Source organism: Cydia splendana, chromosome 14, assembly GCF_910591565.1.
Source record: "Cydia splendana chromosome 14, ilCydSple1.2, whole genome shotgun sequence".
Lineage (NCBI taxonomy): Eukaryota > Metazoa > Arthropoda > Insecta > Lepidoptera > Tortricidae > Cydia > Cydia splendana.
Genome location: NC_085973.1, coordinates 17,354,107 through 17,378,479, shown reverse-complemented (window position 1 = coordinate 17,378,479; position 24,373 = coordinate 17,354,107). Strand labels below are relative to the sequence as shown.

Here is a 24,373-nt window from a genome sequence, read left to right as displayed (position 1 = left end):
TGGATGCGAATTATGGGGTCGTACATTATTGCCCTGTGAAAAGAGTGGCTTCGTATTATCGCCCCGGACCAATCTTGCGCGGACCGAGAATGCTCAACCCAGGAATGTACAGCCCAATAATACGCGTCCACCATGGACGCCAATTATTGGGCTGTACATTCTTGGGTTGAGCATTATTTGGTTGTACATTAGTGGCTCCCCATTCGTTTACCTATCTTAGGATTTTTTTTTCAAACCATTCACTCATTCGTTCAATTATCGAGTGACGTCCGTAATTTTCAGTGACGTAAATCGTTTTCTTTCAGGTTTCAGTTTTGTGTGATTTCAGTTTCTGCCTAGCTAAAGTACCTGTAAACTAGTATTTTCTCAAAAACACATTATAAATGTGATTATTTACATTCCAATCAAAATGTTTCCAAACATAAACACGACAGTTTTATGATTTATCCGAAAATTGTGAGCAAAATAAAGTCATGGATGTAAGCGATAGTCCCAGCGATTATGATGACGGTGGCGAGATCCCTATCTGGCAGGAGCCCCGTCGGGAGCCCCTGGGGGCTCCTAAGGAGACGTTATGCGACGAGATTCCGCAGAATTCTGGGGACAGATTGCACGCATTGGAGGAAGAACAAGAGATACTATCTTCTTCCGTGTTTTCTTTGACCTCGCACCTGGCGCAAGTGGAGTTTCGTTTGCGACAGATATTGAAAGCGTCGCCGGAGGAGAGGGATGCTATGTTGAAGGAGTTGGAGGAATTTACATCGCGAGGAGTGCCAGGGGCGAGGGCAGCGCCGCAGGGGAGCTCTGGAGAGGCGAGTTGCGCGGAATGTGTGGAGCTGGAGACGAAGATACGTCGACAGCGCACCAAACAGGCGCACTTTATCGAGAGGTTGCAGACACAGCTGAAGGAACTCGAAAGGTAAATGATGCCCTTCTAAATCATACAGATGCAGAGCGGGTTCCGTTTTTTGGCTGTGTATAAAAGATTAGGCTACAAGTGCCTTTACCATCCACTGAAAACATGGATCCTTAAGCATGGCTCTATAAGATTTTTTTTTACATTTATACTTACAGACAACAAAGAGTAAGGGCTGATTTAGACGGCGCGCGAAGTCGCATGCGATTTTAGTTACATTGCGGACTGTTGGTTATATCCAATAATTCAACCGACCGATCAAAAACCGCAATGTAATAAAACCCGAATGCGAGTTCTCGCATTGTCTAAGTGAGCCCTAATGATCAGAAATATGTGAAGTATGGAGCTCTTTTAGTGGGGTATAGATATTAACATTTTTTTACTATAGAAGGCTCTTTTAGAAAAGTTTGCAGCCAACTCACAAAGGCTTTGGTATGAATTGATAGTTTTACAGTCTCGGCTTCCTAGCCTAGTCGGTATTAGTAAATGTGTGACTTTGTTTGAATCCTGGTAAGGGTATTTATTTGTGTGTTCACCATAAATATTTGTTCCTGAGTTATGTTAATGATTATGTACTTATCTAAGTATGTATTTCTTTATTTAAGTAATAATTATAGGCAATAAATAATAAAAATGCGAGATAATTTTCAAAATTTTTACTTGTTTATAGGTTTGCTGTTGATCCACAAGCAAGTGACAAACAGCACAGAACTCTTATAGAACATTTACGATCTGAAATAGACCGCAGTTTGGAAGAAGGTTGTCACCAGCCACTAAGTGCAGATGAACTGAGACATCAGATCAACTGTGCAGTCCGGCAATATGCTGACAAACAGCTCTCTAAAGAAGAAATCATCTGCAAACTACAAGCTCATATCGAAGATATGCAGAAGTTTATAAAACTGATGAAAAATGAAGATCTGAAAAACTCAAAATCTAAAACACCAGAACCAAAAAGTACAAAATCACAGAACTCTTTTGACAAGACATTTAGCAAAAACAAAGCTAATAATGACGATCTTCGGACAGAGACTATTAATTTAATGAGAAAAGCAAGTACATTAATTCAAATTTTCACCGTCTCACAGTTTGGTTGTTCACCAAACTCAAGTAGAAAAGTTGAGAGGCAATCATCAACTATTGTCACACATTGGGGTAATCTAAGAGCGAAGCTAGAAATGTCTATTGATGCCGTTCTCCATCTGGTCTCCCGTAACAGACAAAATCATAACATAATGGACACATATGACAGTGAGTCTGAAGAAGGTGGCGTTGTAATCAATGATATACCATTAACAACAGCAGTAAGGAGACATTTAGCTGTAAATATCCGTGATTTGCTTCAACACGGCCTAACAGGACCGGAGTCAAACTCTCTAGTCCCTATAATAGGGTGCTTCCCTGTCCGGAGATCATCGTCTAGTGCCACACATGTATGGGATCTCATTTTACGTTACTATGAGATCAATGATGGTGACCGATTCAATTCTACACCTGCTAGGAAACTCAGTCAGAGTTTCAACTTAGACATTGTCGGTGGAAATGCTATTTCCAACAAACAAAGTTTATTAAGCGCTATTGGTAGTATCATAGCTTCTCATACACCTTATAAGAGAAGTTATGATGCTCATTTTAAAGCATTCGTCTGTGCTGCTTTAAATTCTCACAAATTAGTGCTCTGGCTGAATATAATACTTAAATGCCGGTCTCTGGTTGATTCATATTACTCTTCAACCAGCTATGTTGTCAATACTGGGTTTCAAGATGCCCTGCAGAGTTTAGACCGACTAACCCCACACAATTTTGACTTACCAGTCGATCTCGCTGTAAAACAGTTCCAAAATATCAAAGATGTGTTTATGTAAGTTATTTATTTTTAAGAATAATATTATACATAATCAATAAGTAAGGCCTGAAATGCATTTATTATGTACTTAGCCTAATTGATAAATTGGTTCTAGTCCATTTTAGTATTCCAAGTACATATTATTAGATTTAGAAATTTGTTCTGGCCACTGGCTTCACTTATCAGAATAAAAATATGTATATTTCTTGAGTAAATAGGTACTAGTCCTTATAAACTGATCTAAATTGCTCTCTAATAACCCATTCAATGCCACAGAGGTGTAATGAGGACACAAAGTTATATACACAGCGCCATATCAAACGCTTTCAATTGTGATTTTCTTGTATCAAATATGTTGGGAATGAATGACATTTAGGTATAATTATGACGAATGGCAGCGAAAGGGAATGACAAATGTTCTCCAATCATGTAATAGTCTTTATAGTACATAGTTTGTGAAGCAATCAATACAATCCAGTATTGTGATATAGTATTTTACTTGTACTAAGTTACCAAACCGTACCAAAGATGTACCAAAGTAATTGTTAAGAGCGCAACCTGTAAATGACGGAATATTATCGCTAAATATAACGGTAGCTAAAGCATCTATGTTTATTTTATTTTATCTTATCCTATTTCGTCACTACTTTGAAAAAATCTCGTATCTCGCACTGCTACTCAAAGTTAAAACGCAATTGCATACCATCCATAGTTACCACATTTTATTATTACAAGCTTTTATTTAGTTTCACCTGACCGTTGTCTGTCGTTCTGTAATCAAATCTTGCAAGTTAAATTTGATCCACTTCCCGGTTTCCGATTGAGCTGAAATTTTGCATGCATGTATAAATCGGATGACAATGCAATATTATGGTACCGTCGAGCTGATCTGATTATGGAGACAGGAGGTGGCCATAGGAACTCTGTGATGAAACAGCGCAACCTAATTGTGTTAGGGGTTTTTAGAATTGTCTCGATGAGTATTAGTTGCCTGTAGTAAGAAAAGTACATTCAGCGATAAAAGCTTGTACCAAAAATGAAATTTTTGCCAAAACCTTATTTATTTTTATTGACAGAACAAGATACGAGTTTTTTTCGAAGTAGTCACGATTTCCTTTTCATTAGAACTAAAATTAGTAACAATTTCAATATTAACAGTCAAGAACACAAGCCGTCGCGAGTTATCTTGCCCATAACAAAGCGCCAAAAACGCTCGTAAGGGCTGATCTAGACTGCGCGCGAACTCGCATGGGATTTTAGTTACATTACGGACTGTTGGTTACGTCCAATTCAACCGACCGTTCAAAACCCGCAATGTAATGATACTCGCACGCGAGTTCTCGCATCGTCTAAATGAGCCCTAAAGGTTCCGTCACACCGGCGCGTTTTCAGGGCCGGGCGTGAGCGTTTTATATGAAAAAGCGGCGCGCCCCGCCCACGCGCCGCCCGCGTAACGCGCCTGTGTGACGGAGCCTTAAGCGTTGGCATGAATGGCATATCGCTGCCCCAATATTACAGGGTTCTATGTTTCACTTTTATAGAACTGAAATTTGAGCATTGTCATAGTGACATTAAGTCGAATTTCAACTATCTTGAAAATGTAACATAGAACCCTGTAATATTGGGGCAGCGATATGCCATATACAGTGTGGAAAGATAAGTCGGGCCCTGGAGGGAAACTACCTTAAATCCTTAAGCTGGCTCATTTTACTTAAAGGAGACATTCCTTTATTTTTAAAAAGAAACATAACTGCATTCAAAGATTTTCTAAAACTCGTTTGCCTCGTCCGGGACTCGAACCAACTAAAAAATCCAAAAAATAAACACTCGCAATTTTATTCTACTAGTCGATACAGTCATATACAGTTAATGTCAATGATAACATTTCTCCAAGAAACATTAGGTCTTACACTCGTCTGTCGTACAAAATATCCATAAAATCGAATATTTAGTACACAAGATTTTTTTAGACAAGCCAAATTGAAGAAAAACAGAAATATCTTTGAATGCAGTTTTGTTTCTTTTTAAAAATAAAGGAATGTCTCCTTTAAGTAAAATGAGCCAGCTTAAGGATTTAAGGTATTTTCCCTCCAGGCCCCGACTTATCTTTCCACACTGTATATGCTATCAAAGTAACCATTCCTTTCACCAATGATTATGCGCGTGTGCGTACTTTCCCGCATCTCAAAAGCTTTCGTTTTGTTATGAATTGGAATTGGAACCTTGTCATATTTAATATGTAATAGGTAATTAATCATGGAATTTGTTATTTACGAACGTCTCTGGGATCCGAGGAGTACCTATCTATATATAACTTTACGACTCTGTCCTAGGAGTCGTAAACAAAATCCACTGAAGCCCACGTACGCTACCCTGAGGGCCTACCGAGAACCACGTTTGACGTGTTGCCTCTCTGTCGTACTTGTAAAATCGTACGTTAGTGTGACAGGGAGGCAACACGTCGAACGTGGTTCGCGGTACGCTCTCTCTGTTTACTTAGACAAGTATCTACGATGGGACGTGGGCGAAAATGTACGAGGGCAGAAATAAGATAGCGTGGGTGTTACGGCGCGATTCGGGAAATGAAATTATCTTTACTATATCGTATCAAGTTAATCTCTAATTAATTTCCTGAATCGAGCCGTTATTCGCCTAAACGTTGTAGTAGGTAGGTAAGTACAGTCAGGAGCTCGAATTCAGATTTAAATAGGTAATATTTAACAAAACAAAGTTGTGTGCGGATCATTTTGAACACCGCGCCCTATCTACCTAACTATAGGGCCATCAGTTCGGGAAATATTGAGAAGAATTATTATTGAGGGTTTTCCCTATAAATTTAGAAGGCGGTTCTTTAAAAAAAAATTCCAGATCAAGCGATGTATAGGTAATGATAACTACTTTCCGCTGCTGTTAAAATACGAAAAACGTGCGAATTTACACCATTAAATAAAATAAAAAAGCTAGTAAAACTAAATCCACAATAAAAAAAAACATATATTTAATGAGTAAATTCACAAAAGGCTTAGCGGTATATTGACATCAAATAATAACATTTACAATAACAATTTCAAAACATCCTAACAAAACAATTCTCAGTATACATGTACCTAAAAATCATTAACTCTAGTATGGAACAAAGCAAAATAAATTACCAAATAATTGTGTGTTACTTACCTAGTTGAAATTAGAGATACTGATAAATGAATAAGTACGTAAATTTTAAACATTTTGTCTAATACCTGCTAAATAAACTTAAGGCCTCCTGTTGCCCAAGGCCGGGATCGAACCTCCATCTTCATCAGCATTCGCGGCTGGCGCCATAACTGACATGCTGAAGTCACCGGTTCGAATCCGGCCTGGGGCACTGGAGAACTTTTTTATTATTAGGTGGGTTCAGTTTTGATCATTAACCCTTTGAACAAGCAAGCCAAGAACACGACGAACGGCAAGTTAGTATTTGGATTTTAAAAATAGCGGTTAAAGGGTTAACCCTTAGCCCCCCCCCCCCCCACACTAGCGCCTCCCAAGCGTTTGCGTCTAGTCAACTCTATGTCTGCTGCTCGACGCCACTTGGCACAACTGCGCAGCGACGCCATTTTCAGCGCTGACTCCCACGCTCAAAAAACGCTAGTGTGTGGTGGCCCTTACCGCGTACGATATCACTGTCAAACTCCTTGTTATGAGGGCGCTAACGCAAACGTGTAGAGTTTGACCAAGAAAAGTGTGCAGCGATTTTGACAGCCCAACGTATTTAATGCAAGTGTTATTTATATGTCACAATTTCATAGAAGGTTGAAGTTTAAAATAACACTTGCACTGCGTGGGCTATCAAAATCGCTGCAGACTTTTCTTGGTCTAACTCTAGTTTATATATTGAATTTATGAACGTTTTAATCAAGACCAAATGCCATAAAAAAATCAAACAGAAACTAGATTATATTTGCAGGGGCAGACTCTAACCAAAACCGTGCGCGTCTGTGGGCGTCATTGGCCAATTGAAAGGGTTAAAAGATACAGTTAAGTGTATTTTAATGACAGTTACCAACATCTACCTATCAGAAATATCAGCATCACCTAACGCGTGCTTAAATGCAATATTGTTCGTTTTTTCATTCTGCGCATTCGTATTTCAATTTGGGATTCTGTCCGAAGTTTACCGGCCGCTAACTACTTAGGTCCAAGCATATTCTCCGGCTTCACCCATTGGTCGAATTGTTCTGCCGTGAGTATTCCCAGTTTGATGGCCGTATCCTTGAGGTTGCCGCCTTCTTTGTGAGCCGTCTTGGCGATTTTGGCCGCCTGAATGTATTAAAATAAGATTAGGTAGGGTGTAGCCGGTGTAGGTACATTCTTGGGCATAAGCAGTGGCGTAGCGTGAACTAATCTAGCCGTGGGCGAAGTCGCATCTGCGAGGCCCTTTTCTTTCACTGTGCCCGAAGGGGCCTCGCGCGAGACCGCCCTTGGGGTGCGAGGCCGTGGGCGACGGCCCACTTCGCCCACGCCTAGCTACGCCACTGGGCATAAGGTGTCCAACACTGATACTGACAGGTACGTCACGGTCCGTGAATGTTTAGCTATTCATTGAGCTCTAGCTAAATTGGACATTCCATAACGTAAATGGGTCATCAATCGCGGAGCGTGATGGTAGCAGTGTTAGACAGTTCCAAAAATATACGATAGGTCGAGATCAATTATGCAAAATAAACGCACAAGCCTTACGTTTTAAAAACAATCTAGAGTCAGGTTAATGTTTATCGAGTTGGGTTATTCGGTCTGTGTCATATTTCCTTTTTAACCCTAACCCTTGATGGCGGGATGAACAGACTCTTAAAGAAGTGGTCAGGCAGCACTGGACAGAGATTTGTGGAGAAATTGGGGGGAGGCCTTTGCCCAGCAGTGGGACACGACAGGCTCCAAATAATAATTATTACCCTTGATCTAGGTACATCAATTCCTACGAATATCCGAAAATCGCATGTCTAATTATAGTATGTAACTAGTTACCTATATGCGAAGCATTCGGCAATGATATGGAAACCCACCTTATCGTATCCGATGTGAGGGTTGAGCGCGGTGACCAGCATGAGAGACTCCTGCATGATCTTGGAGATCTTCTCCTCGTTGGCTTTGATGCCGACCGCGCAGTTCTTGTTGAATGCTTGGCAACCGTCACCTATGAAGTCGTTTGGTAATTATCGGGGCAGCTGTCTACCCCCACACTATATAGCGTCTTTTGAGAGTCGGCAAGTCAGCGCTATGGAAAATGGCGTCGCCGCGCAGTTGCGCCAAGATTGCGTCGAGCAGCAGCCATAGAATTGACTAGACGCCGACGCTCGGGATACGTAGTGTGGGGTGGCGCTAATATAGAACTGTTTTTACTTTACTTTTACCTATATAATATGAGTCATATATGATGTGACTTACGTTTTTTTATGATAAAATGATTAAGTGAAGGTTTGCCAAAGAGCTATGGAGCGCAGCATACGCTAGGAGTAAAACGGATTGACCGAAACCGTAACTCTACGCTGCGCTCAAAAACGCGCATTACTGCGCGCATTACTGATGTTGGAACTAAGTCCGCCAAGCTGAAATGGGACTGGGCCGGCCATGTCTGTCGCATGCACCCACAGAGGTGGGCCAAAATAACCACGGTATGGGTGCCGCACGACGGGCGAGGAGCTGGCAGGCCCAGACGGAGATGGCGGGACGACCTGGGGCCGATTGCATAACAAACTACAACTAATATTACAAGCGGAACTCCTTTTCTAACTTCATCATCTCAGCCATAAGACGTCCACTGCTGAACATAGGCCTCCCCCTTGGACCTCCATACGTGCCGGTTGGAAGCGACCCGCATCCAGCGTCTTCCGGCGACCTTAACAAGATCGTCTGTCCATCTTGTGGGTGGACGTCCTACGCTGCGCTTGCTAGTCCGTGGTCTCCACTCGAGCACTTTTCGACCCCATCGGCCATCTTCTCTGCGTGCAATGTAGCCTGCCCATTGCCACTTCAGCTTGCTAATCCGGTGGGCTATGTCGGTGACTTTAGTTCGTCTACGGATCTCCTCATTTCTGATTCGATCACGTAGAGAAACTCCGAGCATAGCCCTCTCCATAGCTCGTTGAGCGACTTTGAGTTTTGAGATGAGGCCGATAGTGAAAGACCACGTTTCGGAGCCGTAAATCATCACTGGTAACACACATTGATTAAAGACTTTCGTCTTGAGGCACTGAGGTATGTCGGACGAAAAGACATTACGTAGTTTCCCGAACGCTGCCCAACCGAGTTGGATTCGGTGGTTGACCTCTTTCTCGAAGTTGGACCTACCTAATTGGACTACTTGTCCTAGGTAGATGTACGAGTCAACAACTTCGAGTACCGAGTTCCCAACAGAGACTGGGATGGGCACAACATTGGCATTTGACATAAGTTTCGTCTTGTCCATGTTCATTTTCAAGCCCACCCGTTGTGAAACTCGGTTGAGGTCATCGAGCATCATGCTGAGTTCCTCCATCGACTTTGCCATGACTACGATATCGTCGGCAAACCGAAGGTGAGTGATGTATTCGCCGTTGATGTTGATGCCAAGTCCTTCCCATTCCAGGAGCTTGAAGGCGTCTTCCATTACGGCAGTAAACCGTTTCGGAGAGATAACGTTTCCCTGCCTTACGCCTCTTCGCAATGGAATCGCCCTCGTGCTCTGCTCCTGTACTCGGACCGACATGGTGGCGTTACTATACAAACACTTCAACACTTCGATGTACCGATAGTCAATATGGCATCGCTGAAGAGACTCAAGCACCGCCCATGTTTCCACCGAATCGAAGGCTTTCTCATAGTCCACAAACGTGTTTCTAACTTCACTTATTAAATAAGGAGTTCCGCTTGTAATATTAGTTGTAGTTTGTTATGCAATCGGCCCCTGGACGCATATAACGACTGGCCGGAGATTGCTCAAAACCGAGACGAATGGAAATCGAGGGGGGAGGCCTTTGCCCAGCAGTGAAACACCGTATAGGCTTATATAATAATAAAAAGTGATTAAACCTCTGTATGTCGGAAAATTCTCTAAAAATTTTTAAGCCTTTTGTCCTAGGTACCCAAATATGTGACGCACTATCCAACATCATTGAAATTTGAAAGCTAGCAATAATAAACCCTACCCTAGTAGCATTTTCGTTGGGGCCCACGGTGCCAACGGTAGGGAAAACGTTGGGATGAGGTTCGTTCCGTAGCCAACATTAATTTTGTATTGGCCCACCATCGCATTTACCAACATTCGCTGTGGCACAGATGCCCAACAATGGGCCTTTGTGTATTTTGGTACCGTTGGCTAAACAACGATAATATTCGTTGGCCCAATGATGACATATATCGCATTTACCAACATTGGCAGTGGCAGTGATGCCCAACAATGGGCCTTTGTGTATTTTGCTACCGTTCGCTAAACAACGATAACATTCGTTGGCCCAATGGTGACGAATACCGCATTTACCAACATTGGCTGTGGCACGGATGCCCAACAATGGGCCTTTGTGTATTTTGGTAACGTTGGCTAGTCAAGGAAATCATCAGATGGCCCAATGATGACAAATATCGCATTTACCAACATTGGCTGTGGCACTGATACCCAACAATGGGCCTTTGTTTATTTTGGTAACGTTGGCTAAACAACGATAACATTCGTTGCCCCAATGGTGACGAATACCGCACTTACCAACATTGGCTGTGGCACTGATGCCCAACAATGGGCCTTTGTTTATTTTGGTAACGTTGGCTAATCAACGATATCATCCGATGGCCCAATGACGACAAATATCACATTTACCAACATTGGCTGTAGCATTGATGCCCAACAACGGGCCTTTGTTTATTTTGGTAACGTTGGCTAATCAACGATATCATCCGATGGCCCAATGACGACAAATATCGCATTTACCAACACAGACTGTGGCACTGATGCCCAACAATGGGCCTTTGTTTATTTTGGTAACGTTGGCTAATCAACGATATCATACGATGGCCCAATGACGACAAATATCGCATTTACCAACATTGGCTGTAGCATTGAGGCCTAACAATGGGCCTTTGTATATTTTGCTACCGTTCGCTAAACAACGATAACATTCGTTGGCCCAATGGTGACGAATACCGCATTTACCAACATTGGTTGTGGCACGGATGCCCAACAATGGGCCTTTGTGTATTTTGGTAACGTTGGCTAGTCAAAGATATCATCCGATGGCCCAATGATGACAAATATCGTATTTACCAACATTGGCTGTGGCCTGACGCCTAACAATGGGCCTTTGTGTATTTTGGTACCGGTGGCTAAACAACGATAACATTCGTTGGCCCAGTGAGCACAAATATCGCATTTACCAACATTGGCTGTGGTACTGATGCCCAACAATACCAGTTGAGTTTGCTTGTGGCGTCACTAGATGGCGTTACTGTCTCCAAACATCGAAGTTATAGTTATTTTCTCCATTATTCCGGATATAATCATAATATTTTTTTAAAGTAACTTATAAATCTAATAGCTATAACTATAAAATTTATACATAAATTTAAAAAATTGTATATTACCAACATTTTCTCAATTTAAATCCCAAAAAACATAAATCTCGCTTACGAAGTTTCGAAGTGCGGTTAGTATATATACAAATTAGAGTGTATAGTAAGTGTACTTGCTTCGGCAGTACATATACTAAAATTGGAACGATACAGAGAAGATTAACAACAAATGCTGCCTAGCCTAGGGCCTTCATGTGGATACAACCAATGCCTACCGTAGTGTAATTGTAATATTTATCAACAAAGGCCCAACGTCGTATTACACAACCACTTACTTAACGTAGGGTAACTGTAGGATTCGTAAACAAAAGCCCATTACATAATTAGACTGTAGGCGGCACACTATAAATTACACAACTATTTACCTACGGTAGTATTGTAAGAATCCTACACAAGGCCCAACGTTAAATTTACAATGTTGGCCCTTTGTGGGACAAGCTGTGTTGGGCCTTCAACCTGGTGCACGACTACCTACCGACCTACCTGACTTGCCGTTGGGTAATTGTTGAATTTGCAAACAGAAGCACAACGAAAAAATTGCCCTTTTTTATTTTTTTGCAGTTGGTCCTACAGCAAGCCATACGGCCAAATGTTCAATTAACCAACCATCAAACAAATGTGTATAGGCCCAACCACGGCCCAACCAAAACCACCACCGTCGAATAATTGTATGATTTATTTAAATAGGCCCAACGAAAAAATTACTCTAATGGCCCTCTGTTGGGAATCTTCGGGAGGGCCTTTGTCGAGGGCCCTCCAGCAAATCGTACGGCCAAATGTAACAATTAACCAACCATCAAACAAATGTGTATAGGCCCAACCACGGCCCAACCAAAACCACCACCGTTGAATAATTGTATGATTTATTTAAATAGGCCCAACGAAAAAATTACTCTTATGGCCCTCTGTTGGGAATCTTCGGGAGGGCCTTTGTCGAGGGCCCTCCAGCAAATCGTACGGCCAAATATAACGGTTGCCCAACTAATACGTAAACAAAGGCCCAACAAAATCCCTACAAGAAAATGCTATTAGGGTAATTACATGAAACTGTCGGGTCCTTATCTTACACCGTCTTAACATACTTGAACACTAACCAATACGCCTAATAGGCAGCAACACATTAGCCACCATCACGAGCACGTTTAGCTCAAAGTGTCCCGTGGCGCCGCCCATGGTGCAGGCCACGTGGTTGCCGATCATTTGCGCCGCGATCATAGTTAAGGCTTCGCACTGCGTCCGGTCCTTATCTTACACCGACTTAACATACTTAAATACTAACCAATAAGCCTAATAGACCGCAGCACATTAGCCACCATCATGGTCTTGAACACGTTGAGTTCGAAGTGTCCCGTGGCTCCGCCCATGCTGCAGGCCACGTGGTTGCCGATCACTTGCGATACGATCATAGTTAAGGCTTCGCACTACGTCGGGTCCTTACCTTACACCGACTTAACATACTTAAACACTAACCAATTAGCCTAATAGACCGGAGCACATTAGCCACCATCATGGTCTTGAACACGTTGAGTTCGAAGTGTCCCGTGGCTCCGCCTATGGTGCAGGCGACGTGGTTGCCCATCACTTGCGCCGACAACATGGTGATCGCTTCGCACTGCGTCGGGTTCACCTTACCTGAAAATATTTGAGAATTAACCTGAGAAGCAAGGGCACATATCGAAGTTGTGAAGTTTCAAAAATGTAAACTTCTCGTGATTGAGTGGAAAATTATACAAAAAAATAAAAGAGTCCATTTTGGAAATGGAAGATTTCGTTTCTCGTAAGAAATTTAGAGAAATTTCCGAAATACATATATTCATAATTTTTCACTTAGTTAACAGCAATTAATGATTTCATGCAAAAAGTTACGTACATAATATCCCACCTTTTAAACACTCAATGATTACCAACCAAGGTGAGTTATTCTTTTTTACTTCAGCCATTCTCTACACCGTGTTTTTATTGAATTCCGTTAACTTCGGGGTATAGTTAAGTACGTTTATAAGAACTAAATGGCATAGGGGCTGTCCATAAATTACGTCATCGATTTTTGACGATTTTTGACCCCCCCCCCCTATAATCATCCAAAAATCATGCTTCAAATGACCCCATTTCCTCCTACTTCCTGCTACCGTCATCCGATGTCCAGACCCCCCCCCCCCTAATTTGAAATGACGTAATTTATGAATAGCCCCATAGTTAATTTTCAAAAAAAAAAATTTTTTTTTTATTTCTTTTTTGTTTAAAAAGTAATTAAATGTAGCATATAGCGTTGTTGTAACACGGGCATTACATTTAACTCAACCAAACAATTGAAATCTGTGACATATCAATGTCATTTCGTACATCAATCGACCGAGATTGTACTTAAGTTTAGTAGCAAATGTATGAACTCATTCTAAACACTAATCAATATGTAAGCCGGCCCTAAGGCAAGTGTACACGCTTGTAGAGGCCTTATAGGAAAAAAATAAATTATGGATTATCTCCGAAATGGAGTTAATTAGAACATCGGTGTCTTTGAGAAAGTTACTTGATTTAAGCTCAGGAATGCACCCTTGAAATTAACGGAAATCAAAAAAAACACGGTGTAGAATTTCATTTTAGTCTGACTGCAGCAGCTGCATGTATGTAAACAGTAATGTCAATTAGACCCACACGTGACGTTTTTAGCCAGTGGCCAATGTCTGAATAGGCGAGAAATAATGGAAAGGAACGATGCTGAAAGTTTGATTCTCGAAAGCTGGCACGAATAATTCATTTATTGTACGAGTGCCACATTAGTCTGTTCGAGGTACGGAAAACGGTGAAAATATAGATAATACTCCTAAAAATACGTGTGATACCTCATTAGATTCGTAATGATGTCTAGAAAAATGTATTCGAAGCGTGTATTAGCACACAAAAAATTACAAAAGTTATTAACAAAAAAAGGGAGAAAAAAGTAGATTTGTCTTATTTCCCAAATATCTCAAAAAGTATTAATATTTAAGAAACCAAAATTCATATTATAAAAGAGGAGGATATTTCCAATCAAACATTCCTTACTTGCAGAACTGTATTTCCATTATTTACAACTTTTTTTTCAACGCTGAACACAGCCCTCCGCGCCTCATTTTCGAGAAACGCGCGCGGCGTGAAAAAGCCATTACGTAACATTAAATATGATTTTAAAGACATTAAATATTGATTGAAAAATAAAAAAAAATGGTGTATTTAAAACATGTTAACAAATGTACTACTTGTATAAATTTATCTTAAAGTTATTTTTTCAGTGAGTTATGCAATTGTTAATAAACAAAATTTTCTCGAAATTCCTTCTTTATTGAAAACGAAAATAAAATGTATAAATAACTATTGTAAAATTTTGTCGCTTTCTAGAGCCCTTCTCATATACATGCTTAATAAGATCACAATATAAAATTTTAATAAAGTTAATAGTTTGCTTAAAATAAGTTTTAGAATAACATAGAAAATTGACGTAGAACGAAAAATCAAGGTAAAATTGTAAAATATAAAACAATATTATAACCAAACTATTAATTTTTAGGGTTCCGTACCCAAAGGGTAAAACGGGACCCTATTACTAAGACTTCGCTGTCCGTCCGTCCGTCCGTCCGTCTGTCTGTCACCAGGCTGTATCTCACGAACCGTGATAGCTAGACAGTTGAAATTTTCACAGATGATGTATTTCTGTTGCCGCTATAACAACAAATACTAAAAACAGAATAAAATAAAGATTTAAATGGGGCTCCCATACAACAAACGTGATTTTTGACCAAAGTTAAGCAACGTCGGGAGTGGTCATTACTTGGATGGGTGACCGTTTTTTTTTTCTTTTTTTTTCGTTTTTTTTTGCATTATGGTACGGAACCCTTCGTGCGCGAGTCCGACTCGCACTTGCCCGGTTTTTTTTCAGAACTTTTATAGCGTGATCTTATTAAGCATGTATATGAGAAGGGCTCTAGAAAGCGACAAAATTTTACAATAGTTATTTATACATTTTTTATTCGTTTTCAATGAAGAAGGAATTTCGAGAAAATTTTGTTCATTAACAATTGCCTAACTTGTTGAAAAAATAACTTTAAGATAAAGGACCATGGGCAGAAATGTCCCCACCCACCAACAGAAATGAAACATGTCTCATTTAATAGATCTTAGCAACCTGATGATTTTTTACTATGACGAGGATCGCCATATGTATGGGGTTTTCTTGGAAAACCGTGTTTTGTTTTTACATATTTTTTGCTCATTTCATTGAAAGTTTTTGTTTTTTTATTATACTAGTTGATTGATAAACAAGCATGCGGGGCTGCGTGATGGTAAACAGTCACCGCAGCCTATAGACGGATGTAACAACTCATGGTTATCACGTAATACGCGTTACCGACCATGTGACGTAAAGATCTTATGCCACAATACCCAGTAATTGCACTGCCATGTCTCACCCTTCAAACCGGAACACCGCCATGAAAACATAACTGCTTAGGGACAGAAAAAAACCCCATACATAGGGCGATTCTCGTCATAGTAAAAAATCATCAGTTTGCCAAGATCTATTAAATGAGACATGTTTCATTTCTGTTGGTGGGTGGGGACAGTGCCCATACAAATTTGCCCATGGTCCTTTATACAAGTATTACATTTGTTGACATATTTTAAATACACCATATTTTTTTCTAAATTTTTCTTTGAACATTTAACCCTTGGGACGCCTAGTGCCATATCCGTACCAGTCCTGTCAACTGCCGGAGGGTCTTCAATTTTTGTACCCGTCAACTGTCTAGTCCCAGATCTGTACAAACTGTCTCAACTGCCTTGTGCCTTATCAGTCACCAAATTTATTGTATTATATTTTTACAATTTTGAGATCTAAACACTTAAAAATAGAGTTTTATATCATTTGCACTATAGCACTTTTTTTTTATCGCGGCAGTTGACGGGTGCACGTACGCGAGCCTATCCGGCATTTGAGGGGGATGGGACGGATCGGGCACTAGGCATCTGACGGGTACAAGTACGTTTGTCGGTTCGGCGTTCCAGGGGTTAATACCTTTAAAATTATATTTAATGTTATGTAATCGCTTTTTCACACCGCGCGTTTCCCGAATATGAGACGCGGAGGGCTGTGTTCAGCGTTGAAAAAGAAGTATAAATAGTGGAAATACAGTTCTGCAAGTATGGAATGTTTGATTGAAAATATCCTCCTCTTTTATAATATTAATTTTGGTTTCTTAAATATTAATACTTTTTGAGATATTTGGGAAATAAGACATATCTACTTTTTTCTCCCTTTTTTTGTTAATAACTTTTGTAATTTTTTGTGTGCTAATACACGCTTCGAATACATTTTTCTAGACATCATTACGAATCGAATGAGGTATCACACGTATTTTTAGGAGTATTATCTATATTTTTCACCGTTTTCCGTACCTCGAACAGACTACATGTATAGTCTGTATCTTTAGGTATTTAAATAAAAGTAAACAAACAATTTGTACATTTTCGGGTAGTTATAACATTTATTGGTTAACCAACCAAATACAAAACCGCCTGGATCTGTCACTGACGACCTGACTTTATTTGATCGTGTAATGTCTACATCTACCCTCAACTGGGTTAAGGAGCCATTTGAGGGTAGCTTTTGTTTACTTTTATTTAAATACCTAAAGATACTGAGAATATGTATCGGTACTATGGGTAGTCAGAGCAACATATAGATATTTTAATTCACTCATTCATTCCATTCACTCTTGTGAGTCGGCCTGTATACGTTATCGACAAAGTAGTTGAAAGACTACCTTTCCCTGACCCTTTTATTGACCCCGAATAAATCAAATGCACTCAGTAACTTAGACAAATATATTGCTTATAACTAATTATTATCTTTATTGGTGTATAGTAAATAAAACTCTTAAAGAAAAAACAAAATGAGGATATACAAAATGTACAATACAAAACGTTGGAATTAACCGAAAGATATATTATATGTACAATAAAAAATTATGTAAGTACAAATTCAATTTTCGTTGTAGGTACAAATTTGGAATCTTTACTCAAATAAAAATAATAAATTGAAGTAGGACACAGAAATAACTAAATGCAAACACATTTATTTACTTTTGCTAAAAATTAGCAATACTTATACAACAGTTCTAAATTCTATACATCCAATTCATGATTTTATAAGTTACTTAATTTAGATTTTATGATAGGATGCTTATAAAAAGAAAATACTGGAATATTGAAGTCCTCGAGATTTTCAAAACATAATGTTCAATTAATTCCTTTTTTTAAATTACTAAATTGGCAGTTATCTTGAAAGGGAGAAATATTAGCTTTTAACGTCAAATCATGTTTACAGAAAGACGATATCCTCTATGTCATTTAGGGCCCGTTATCACTCTCGAAAGAAACATATTTATATTATTCTTGTCGTTATACGGATTTACATTTACGGTAGTCAAATGTGTAACTATACAATTACACATTTGTATAATTACACAATTACACAGTTACGATATCTTAACTAGATTCGCACTCAAGGAAACTCAAGTTACAATATTAAGCCGCCGTACAACGCCTGTTGTAAACACAGCAAATACATTTTGTAGCACTTTTCCACTTTACAGTGCTTTTACGCTTCGATTCGAACATCAATCAATTATGGTATACATAATCATGGCCATATAGGGGCATTCCAGAAGTGTGAAGAAGATGCTATTTTTTTTAACACTTCAGATGAAGCTAAGAAACCAATGAATTATAAGTACAACAGATTTCTGCACGTTATTGAGGTAATCGCATCACGTCCCAGACAAAGCAACCTTTTTTGTGAAATGCCCTTATAGTTAGCTCGGGATGGTATTCCACCTATCCAATATCTGTGTCCAATGTGTATTGCGTCTCACATTTTGATTAATGATAGAGTGAGACGCAATGACATTGGACAAATAAATTGGACATGTGGAATACCACCCTCGTTTTTCTCCAGTATTTCAGCACCCTCCGTAGATCATGTTCGTCTCTTGATTAGTTGTTTACTTGGGTCCCAGCATGTCTTCGGGTCTGACCCACTTATCGAACTGCTCCTCAGTAAGGATGCCGAGTTTGATGGCCGTTCCCTTGAGGGTGCCTCCTTCCTTGTGCGCGGTCTTGGCGATTTGGGCCGCCTGGACATGGAAATGTTTTAGTTAGTTTTCAATACATAATATCAATAAGAGTAAGGAAGTATTAATGTTCAGTTGCCATCAAATATATCGGAGCTGATGAGGTGCTAACAAATATCTGAGAATGGACTGATAATAGGCTTTGTTCAGATATTAGTGAACACCTCGGCTGCTCCGATATATCTGATGGTGACTGTAATAATTGAGCCATTTAGGGTTTAAGGGTGGTATTACACCTGTCCAATGTGTTTTTTGTCTCACATTTTGCTAAATGAGAGAGTGAGACGCAATGACATTCAACCAAGATACTGGACAAAATGTAATTAATTTTGTAGTGGTGAAAAAGTAGTCTAGGAGTGTGACTTTCAATTCGGAGGACGTAGATTCGAAACTATAGCTTGTATTGTAGTCATTACTTTTAGTACTAAGCATTGTATCTAAAAATGTAAATATAGTTGTCAATCGCTCTCGCAGACTTCCAAGATACAGGCTCAGCCTAGTATGGAGTCTGATAGATATATCTGTGCACATGTATACAACTTTTATGATAGGTAATAAATAAATTATTTGTATTTGTAAACCTGACTGACAGTATATTTTTAAAAGTTCGTCACCTTATCGTATCCGATGTGGGGGTTGAGCGCGGTGACCAGCATGAGGGACTCGTTCATGATCTGGTTGATCTTGGCCTCGTTGGCCTTGATGCCCTTGGCGCAGCCGTTGTTGAAGGCCTGGCAACCGTCGCCTGGAAATGACAGTAATAATATTCTTAGAACAAGTTAAATTATTGTTGAATATAAATTTTATTTTGTGTTATTACAAGTAGAAACACTAAACTATGTAAATTATAAAACGGAAGGCTTTATGGTCACACTTTACGCTGTCATTTTAATGCTTTGGCATATGCATACCTATCAGTCTAATAGACCGCAGCACATTAGCCACGAGCGAGCTTATAAACATAATGTGGGTACTTCGAGATATGCATGAGATTAGGGTTTCTGGTTTCACGACCTTTTTAATTTCTCGAGGCACGGGAATTCTCGACCAAGATTTCTCGAGTTTCTCGAGTATCTCGAGAAATTTTGAAAGTTGCAAAAAACACCATGTTATTTGATTTTTTTTTTGCTTTTTTACACATCAGACTCAATGAAATCAATAATCAAATTTGGACAATTTTTTGTCACCGTAAATTGCACTTAATAATCAAAAATACAACAACAAAAAAACTATAGGTGCAGGCGTGCGCACCGGCGACGTGTTATGCTATAGTGGTATGATATGGTCCTATAATTCGTTCTTTTATCATTAGAAAGAAGATAAGTGATCTTGACGTGTCTTTTTATTGAAAAGCACTTTTGCAAATCAAGCAATCATACGTATATGATTGCTTGATTTGCAGAAGTGCTTTCTGCTTGCTTTTACATTATTTTGCTTTCATAAGTAATAGTTACTAATTTTTTAAAGCGGTTTTCAATAAAAAGACTTCATGAATGTCATGATATATTATAGTTCAAAAGTTTCAAAACATGAAAATCGGTTGCAGCTAGAACGATAGGGGCGGGGGAGGGGATCAAGGTAGTTTTTTATTTGGTTGGTTAACTACCTAATAAATGTTTTAAGTACTTGAAAATGTAAAAAAAAAACATTGTTCATATTTATTTAACTACCTAAAGAAATACATTATAGACACACCATGTGTTATACGCGTCTTTTCTTTTTATTTATCACAAGAGATTTATTGCTCGAGTTCTCGAGGCATTGAGTATTTTTTTCCCGTCTCGACTTAGGACAAATTTCTCGAGATTTCTCGCCTCGAGAATTCTCGAGCAGAAACCCTACATGAGATGGAACAAATCAGTCATACGCCATCAGCTGTTTAATTTGGATCCCTGTCCCATACTACAATGGGCTTGAACACGTTGAGCTCGAAGTGTCCCGTGGCCACGTGGTTGCCCATCACCTGCGCCGCCACCATAGTTATGGTGTCACTGCGTCGGATCCTTAACTTACACTGACTTAACATAGGTACTTATACACTAACCAATAAGCTTAGTAGACCGCAGTACATTGGCCCACGCTGCAGGCCATGTGGTTGCCCATCACCTGCGCCGCCAACATGGTTAGCGCTTCGCACTGGGTGGGGTTCACTTGGGCCAGTAGAGTAAGTACAACATACCGATGAGCCTGATGGACCGCAGCACATTAGCCACGATCATGGGCTTGAACACGTTGAGCTCGAAGTGCCCGGTGGCGCAGCCCACGGTGCAGGCCACGTGGTTGCCCATCACCTGCGCCGCCAACATGGTTAGCGCTTCGCACTGGGTGGGGTTCACTTTGCCTGAAATGTTAACCGTCTTGTAAGAACATTGTATTTAAAAAAAACTGTGGGCGTCCGCTAGCTGGCCGGGTTACACGGAGCGGGTTAGCAAAAACTAGTATGAGCTTTGCTAACGGGCGCGGACGCAAGCGACGGATTTTAGCGCCAGCTCGCGCAGACGCCATGTGACTGCTACATAATGAAAGGCATTAAATACAAGTGGGTTTATGAAACGAACATTGGGTGAGTTTCATAGGATCAGACGAATGTTTTAATGCATGGTTGTACTTTATAGAATACGACTATTAAAAATACTTAGTAAAATGGAGAAAAATGCCTGGATCTTGAATCCGATTAATTTTAAACAATACGAGGCTAATTATGACAAATGAAATGTAGTGATGTTTTACACAAAAAATACAGTAATTTACATTTAATCTAATCAATTTTATATTACTTTTAAAATTTAAAAACATTTAATGTTAATACAGTAGGTATCTACAATTTAAGTTTACGAAAAAAAAAAGAATCAACAATATTTACCAAAATATTATTCTTGCAAATGGAACATTTCAGATTTTCTGTAAACGTATCGCACGATATTTTATACTCTTCATAATTTTTTTCAACACTCGGGTAACTAAAGCCGTTATTATTTACTTTTCATTTTCATAAAATCACATTTATAAAAACTGTTTGTCAAACAAATAAAATTAAACATTACATTTAAAAAATGCTGCTTATCCTCAAAATTCTGATTGCAGTGTGATGTTAGTGACAAAAATAAGTTATTTTATCAATAATTTTGTTTTCGATACAAAAGCTTTTGTAGCTGACTGTACTTTTCTTTCAACAAACAACAGCTAATACTTATCGAGACAATTCTAACAAACCAAAACAGAATTCGTTTGCGTACACATACCGGGCATAATCAAAGAACCAGGCTCATTCTCCGGCAGCATAAGTTCTCCTAACCACCTGGGCCCAGAAGCGAGCAGCCGTATGTCGTTGCCGATCTTCATGAGCGAGCAGCCAATGTGTGTCAGCTACAAATTTCGTGTTATATGTGTTCACACGATGGTTGAACTCTTACATACCGGGCATAATGGAGGATCCAGGCTCATTCTCCGGCAGCATAAGTTCTCCTAACCCACACCTGGGCCCAGAGGCGAGCAGCCGTATGTCGTTGCCGATCTTCATGAGCGAGCAAGCGATGGTGTTGAGCGCGCCGTGCACCTCCACCATGGCGTCGTGGCAGGCGAGCGCTTCGAACTTGTTCGGGGCCGTTTCGAAGGGGATACCTGGAAATAAGTGTAGTGTATTTGTCAACACATTTTACATTTAACATCAAGCCGCCCACCGTACCGGAGATATAGGCAAAAAATTGGACAATCGAACTGCGATTTCAGTATTTAGGGTATAAGCACAGCGTATCCACAGAACTCTTATACCAGGCGATCATAAACAGTACGGAGCTTACCAGTGAGCGAGACCATGCAGCTTCAGGGATCTAAATTTGCCAGCCAAAAAACGATCTTGAAGTTTTACATTTAGAATTGAATTTTGATGAGCTATTTAAAAGCTTACCAGTGAGCGAAGCAATGCAGCGCATTTCTCAGCGAAGCCTATGCGGGTGTTAAGCCCCTTGCCTACCGCAGTACCGCTACTGCATGATGAGGGTCAAGTAACCTATTCATTATGCCCTAGATACTAGAATGATCAATCATTTCAGTATAAGTTTGACACAAAAGCAGGGTTGAATTCGGTCAATTAAGCTAACTTTTTAGTCCCTAGAACATAATATCCACTGAACGCATGTACCAGGCAACCATAAATTGCGAAGAGCTTACCAGTGACCGAAGCGATTTCTGCAGCGCATTTCTCGGCGAAGCCTATGCGGGTGTTGAGGCCCGTGCCGACCGCAGTACCGCCGAGGCCCAGGTAGTGTAGGCGGGGTAGGTTAACCTATTTATTAAGTCTTAGATACTTACTAGAATGATTAATCATTTCAGTATAAATTTGACACAAAAGCAGGATTGAATAGTCAATTTGTCAATCGAACTATCCTAGTACCTAGAACATTATATCCACTGAACGTATGTACCAGGCAACCATAACTTGCGAAGAGCTTACCAGTGAGCGAAGCGATCTCGGCAGCACATTTCTCGGCGAAGCCTATGCGGGTGTTGAGGCCCGTGCCGACCGCCGTGCCGCCGAGCGCCAGGTAGTGCAGGCGCGGCAGCGTGGCGCACACGCGCTCGATGCCGTACGTGAGCTGCGCCTCGTAGCCGCTGAACTCTTGCCCGAGCGTCAGGGGCACGGCGTCCATTAAGTGGGTTCTGGAAGTCATTAAATAACAATTATAAACGAGACCGGGCGTGAGGCGGGCCCTCGGCTACGTGCCGCCGCCCCTGCCATGTTCACGTGCGGGTAGGGGACGGGGTACGAGCCGAACTGGCACAGAATAATGAGCGAAGCCAGGGGTTTCAAAGAACGAGAGGGTTTATATAGAATACAGAGCAAAACGAGGAGTTCCAAAGAACGGTCCGAGAGATTTTTGATATGGTAACTGGGTCGACAATACGATAGTGTTATAAAAACGGCGCAAAAACTAAACGGGACGTTCTCTTATTTATCGCCGAAAATGGTATGGCCGATTATCACTTCCCAACTCACGTTTCGCGTGATTTTATTTCACCGAACAACTAAAGTTCTATATCCCTCTAGGAGCACTAATTGTATATTCATTGTAATTATTAATTGTTAATATTAGTTGTTAGTCTCTGAATTTATTTTCGGTATTATTTGCATTTTCTTTTTGTTAGAATAACATCTGTATTTGACTTTAATATTTTTCTTGTTGATTTATTTTATTACCTTCATTCTTTCCACACGGATACTTGCAAATCTTGCAATGTATTGATTTGTCTTATTTTTAATATTTGATGTTTATTATTTATTTCTTTTGACGATCATAATATGTATTCTTGTAATTTGACATACAATCTATAATGTAATGCTATATTATGAAAATAAATCGAATCTAAAGCTCACCTGCCGATCTTGATGATCTTGCTGAACTCCTTAGACTTGGCGCCCAAAGTGTCCCTCAAGGCGACCAGACCGGGCATGAGCCGGTCCCTCAGTTCCATGGCCACGGCTATGTGCATGGCCGCGGGGTACGTGTCGTTGGAGCTCTGGGACTTGTTCACGTGGTCGTTGGGGTGCACGGGGCTCTTGGAGCCGAGCTCGCCGCCGAGGATCTGGATGGCGCGGTTGGCTATCACCTGGAGGTGGTAAACTGTGGCTTAGTCTTTTTTTCTTCTTCCTCGCGTTATCCCGGCATTTTGCCACGGCTCATGGGAGCCTGGGGTCCGCTTGACAACTAATCCCATGATTTGACGTAGGCACTAGTTTTTACGAAAGCGACTGCCATCTGACCTTCCAACCCAGAGGGGAAACTAGGCCTAATTGGGATTAGTCCGGTTTCCTCACGATGTTTTCCTTCACCGAAAAGCGACTGGCAAATATCAAATGATATTTCGTAC

General features: G+C 40.3%; 3 protein-coding genes and 1 long non-coding RNA gene across 5 annotated transcripts in view; 2 read left to right on the top strand and 2 right to left on the bottom strand.

Annotated features, from left to right (window-relative positions):
- LOC134796814 (uncharacterized) overlaps nucleotides 1–24,373 on the top strand; it is an 84,987-nt gene that overhangs the window by 57,421 nt on the left and 3,193 nt on the right. The window lies entirely within an intron of this gene.
- On the top strand, nucleotides 263–3,369 carry LOC134796716 (RUN domain-containing protein 1). Its single transcript, XM_063768904.1, has 2 exons — nucleotides 263–919; nucleotides 1,587–3,369. The coding sequence occupies exons 1-2, from the start codon at nucleotides 474–476 to the stop codon at nucleotides 2,779–2,781; spliced, it is 1,641 nt and encodes a 546-aa protein (XP_063624974.1). The 5' UTR covers nucleotides 263–473; the 3' UTR covers nucleotides 2,782–3,369.
- LOC134796786 (fumarate hydratase, mitochondrial-like) lies at nucleotides 5,739–12,777 on the bottom strand. Its single transcript, XM_063769006.1, has 3 exons — nucleotides 12,619–12,777; nucleotides 7,805–7,935; nucleotides 5,739–7,061 (listed from the first exon to the last, which is right to left on the bottom strand). The coding sequence occupies exons 1-3, from the start codon at nucleotides 12,743–12,745 to the stop codon at nucleotides 6,930–6,932; spliced, it is 390 nt and encodes a 129-aa protein (XP_063625076.1). The 5' UTR covers nucleotides 12,746–12,777; the 3' UTR covers nucleotides 5,739–6,929.
- Nucleotides 12,871–24,373, bottom strand: part of LOC134796729 (fumarate hydratase, mitochondrial-like) — a 29,168-nt gene continuing 17,665 nt past the window's right edge. Inside the window, exons 5-11 of one of the 2 annotated variants that reach the window (XM_063768922.1) lie at nucleotides 23,880–24,112; nucleotides 22,959–23,164; nucleotides 21,923–22,126; nucleotides 20,685–20,846; nucleotides 19,120–19,250; nucleotides 18,381–18,508; nucleotides 12,871–12,971 (exon numbers count right to left, since the gene is read on the bottom strand). In XM_063768922.1, coding sequence (XP_063624992.1) covers nucleotides 12,968–12,971; nucleotides 18,381–18,508; nucleotides 19,120–19,250; nucleotides 20,685–20,846; nucleotides 21,923–22,126; nucleotides 22,959–23,164; nucleotides 23,880–24,112 — 1,068 coding nt within the window. In that variant the 3' untranslated portion in view covers nucleotides 12,871–12,967. Of the gene's footprint in view, nucleotides 12,972–18,191; nucleotides 18,509–19,119; nucleotides 19,251–20,684; nucleotides 20,847–21,922; nucleotides 22,127–22,958; nucleotides 23,165–23,879; nucleotides 24,113–24,373 lie in introns of those variants that run through there. The other variant, XM_063768923.1, reaches the window with a different exon arrangement.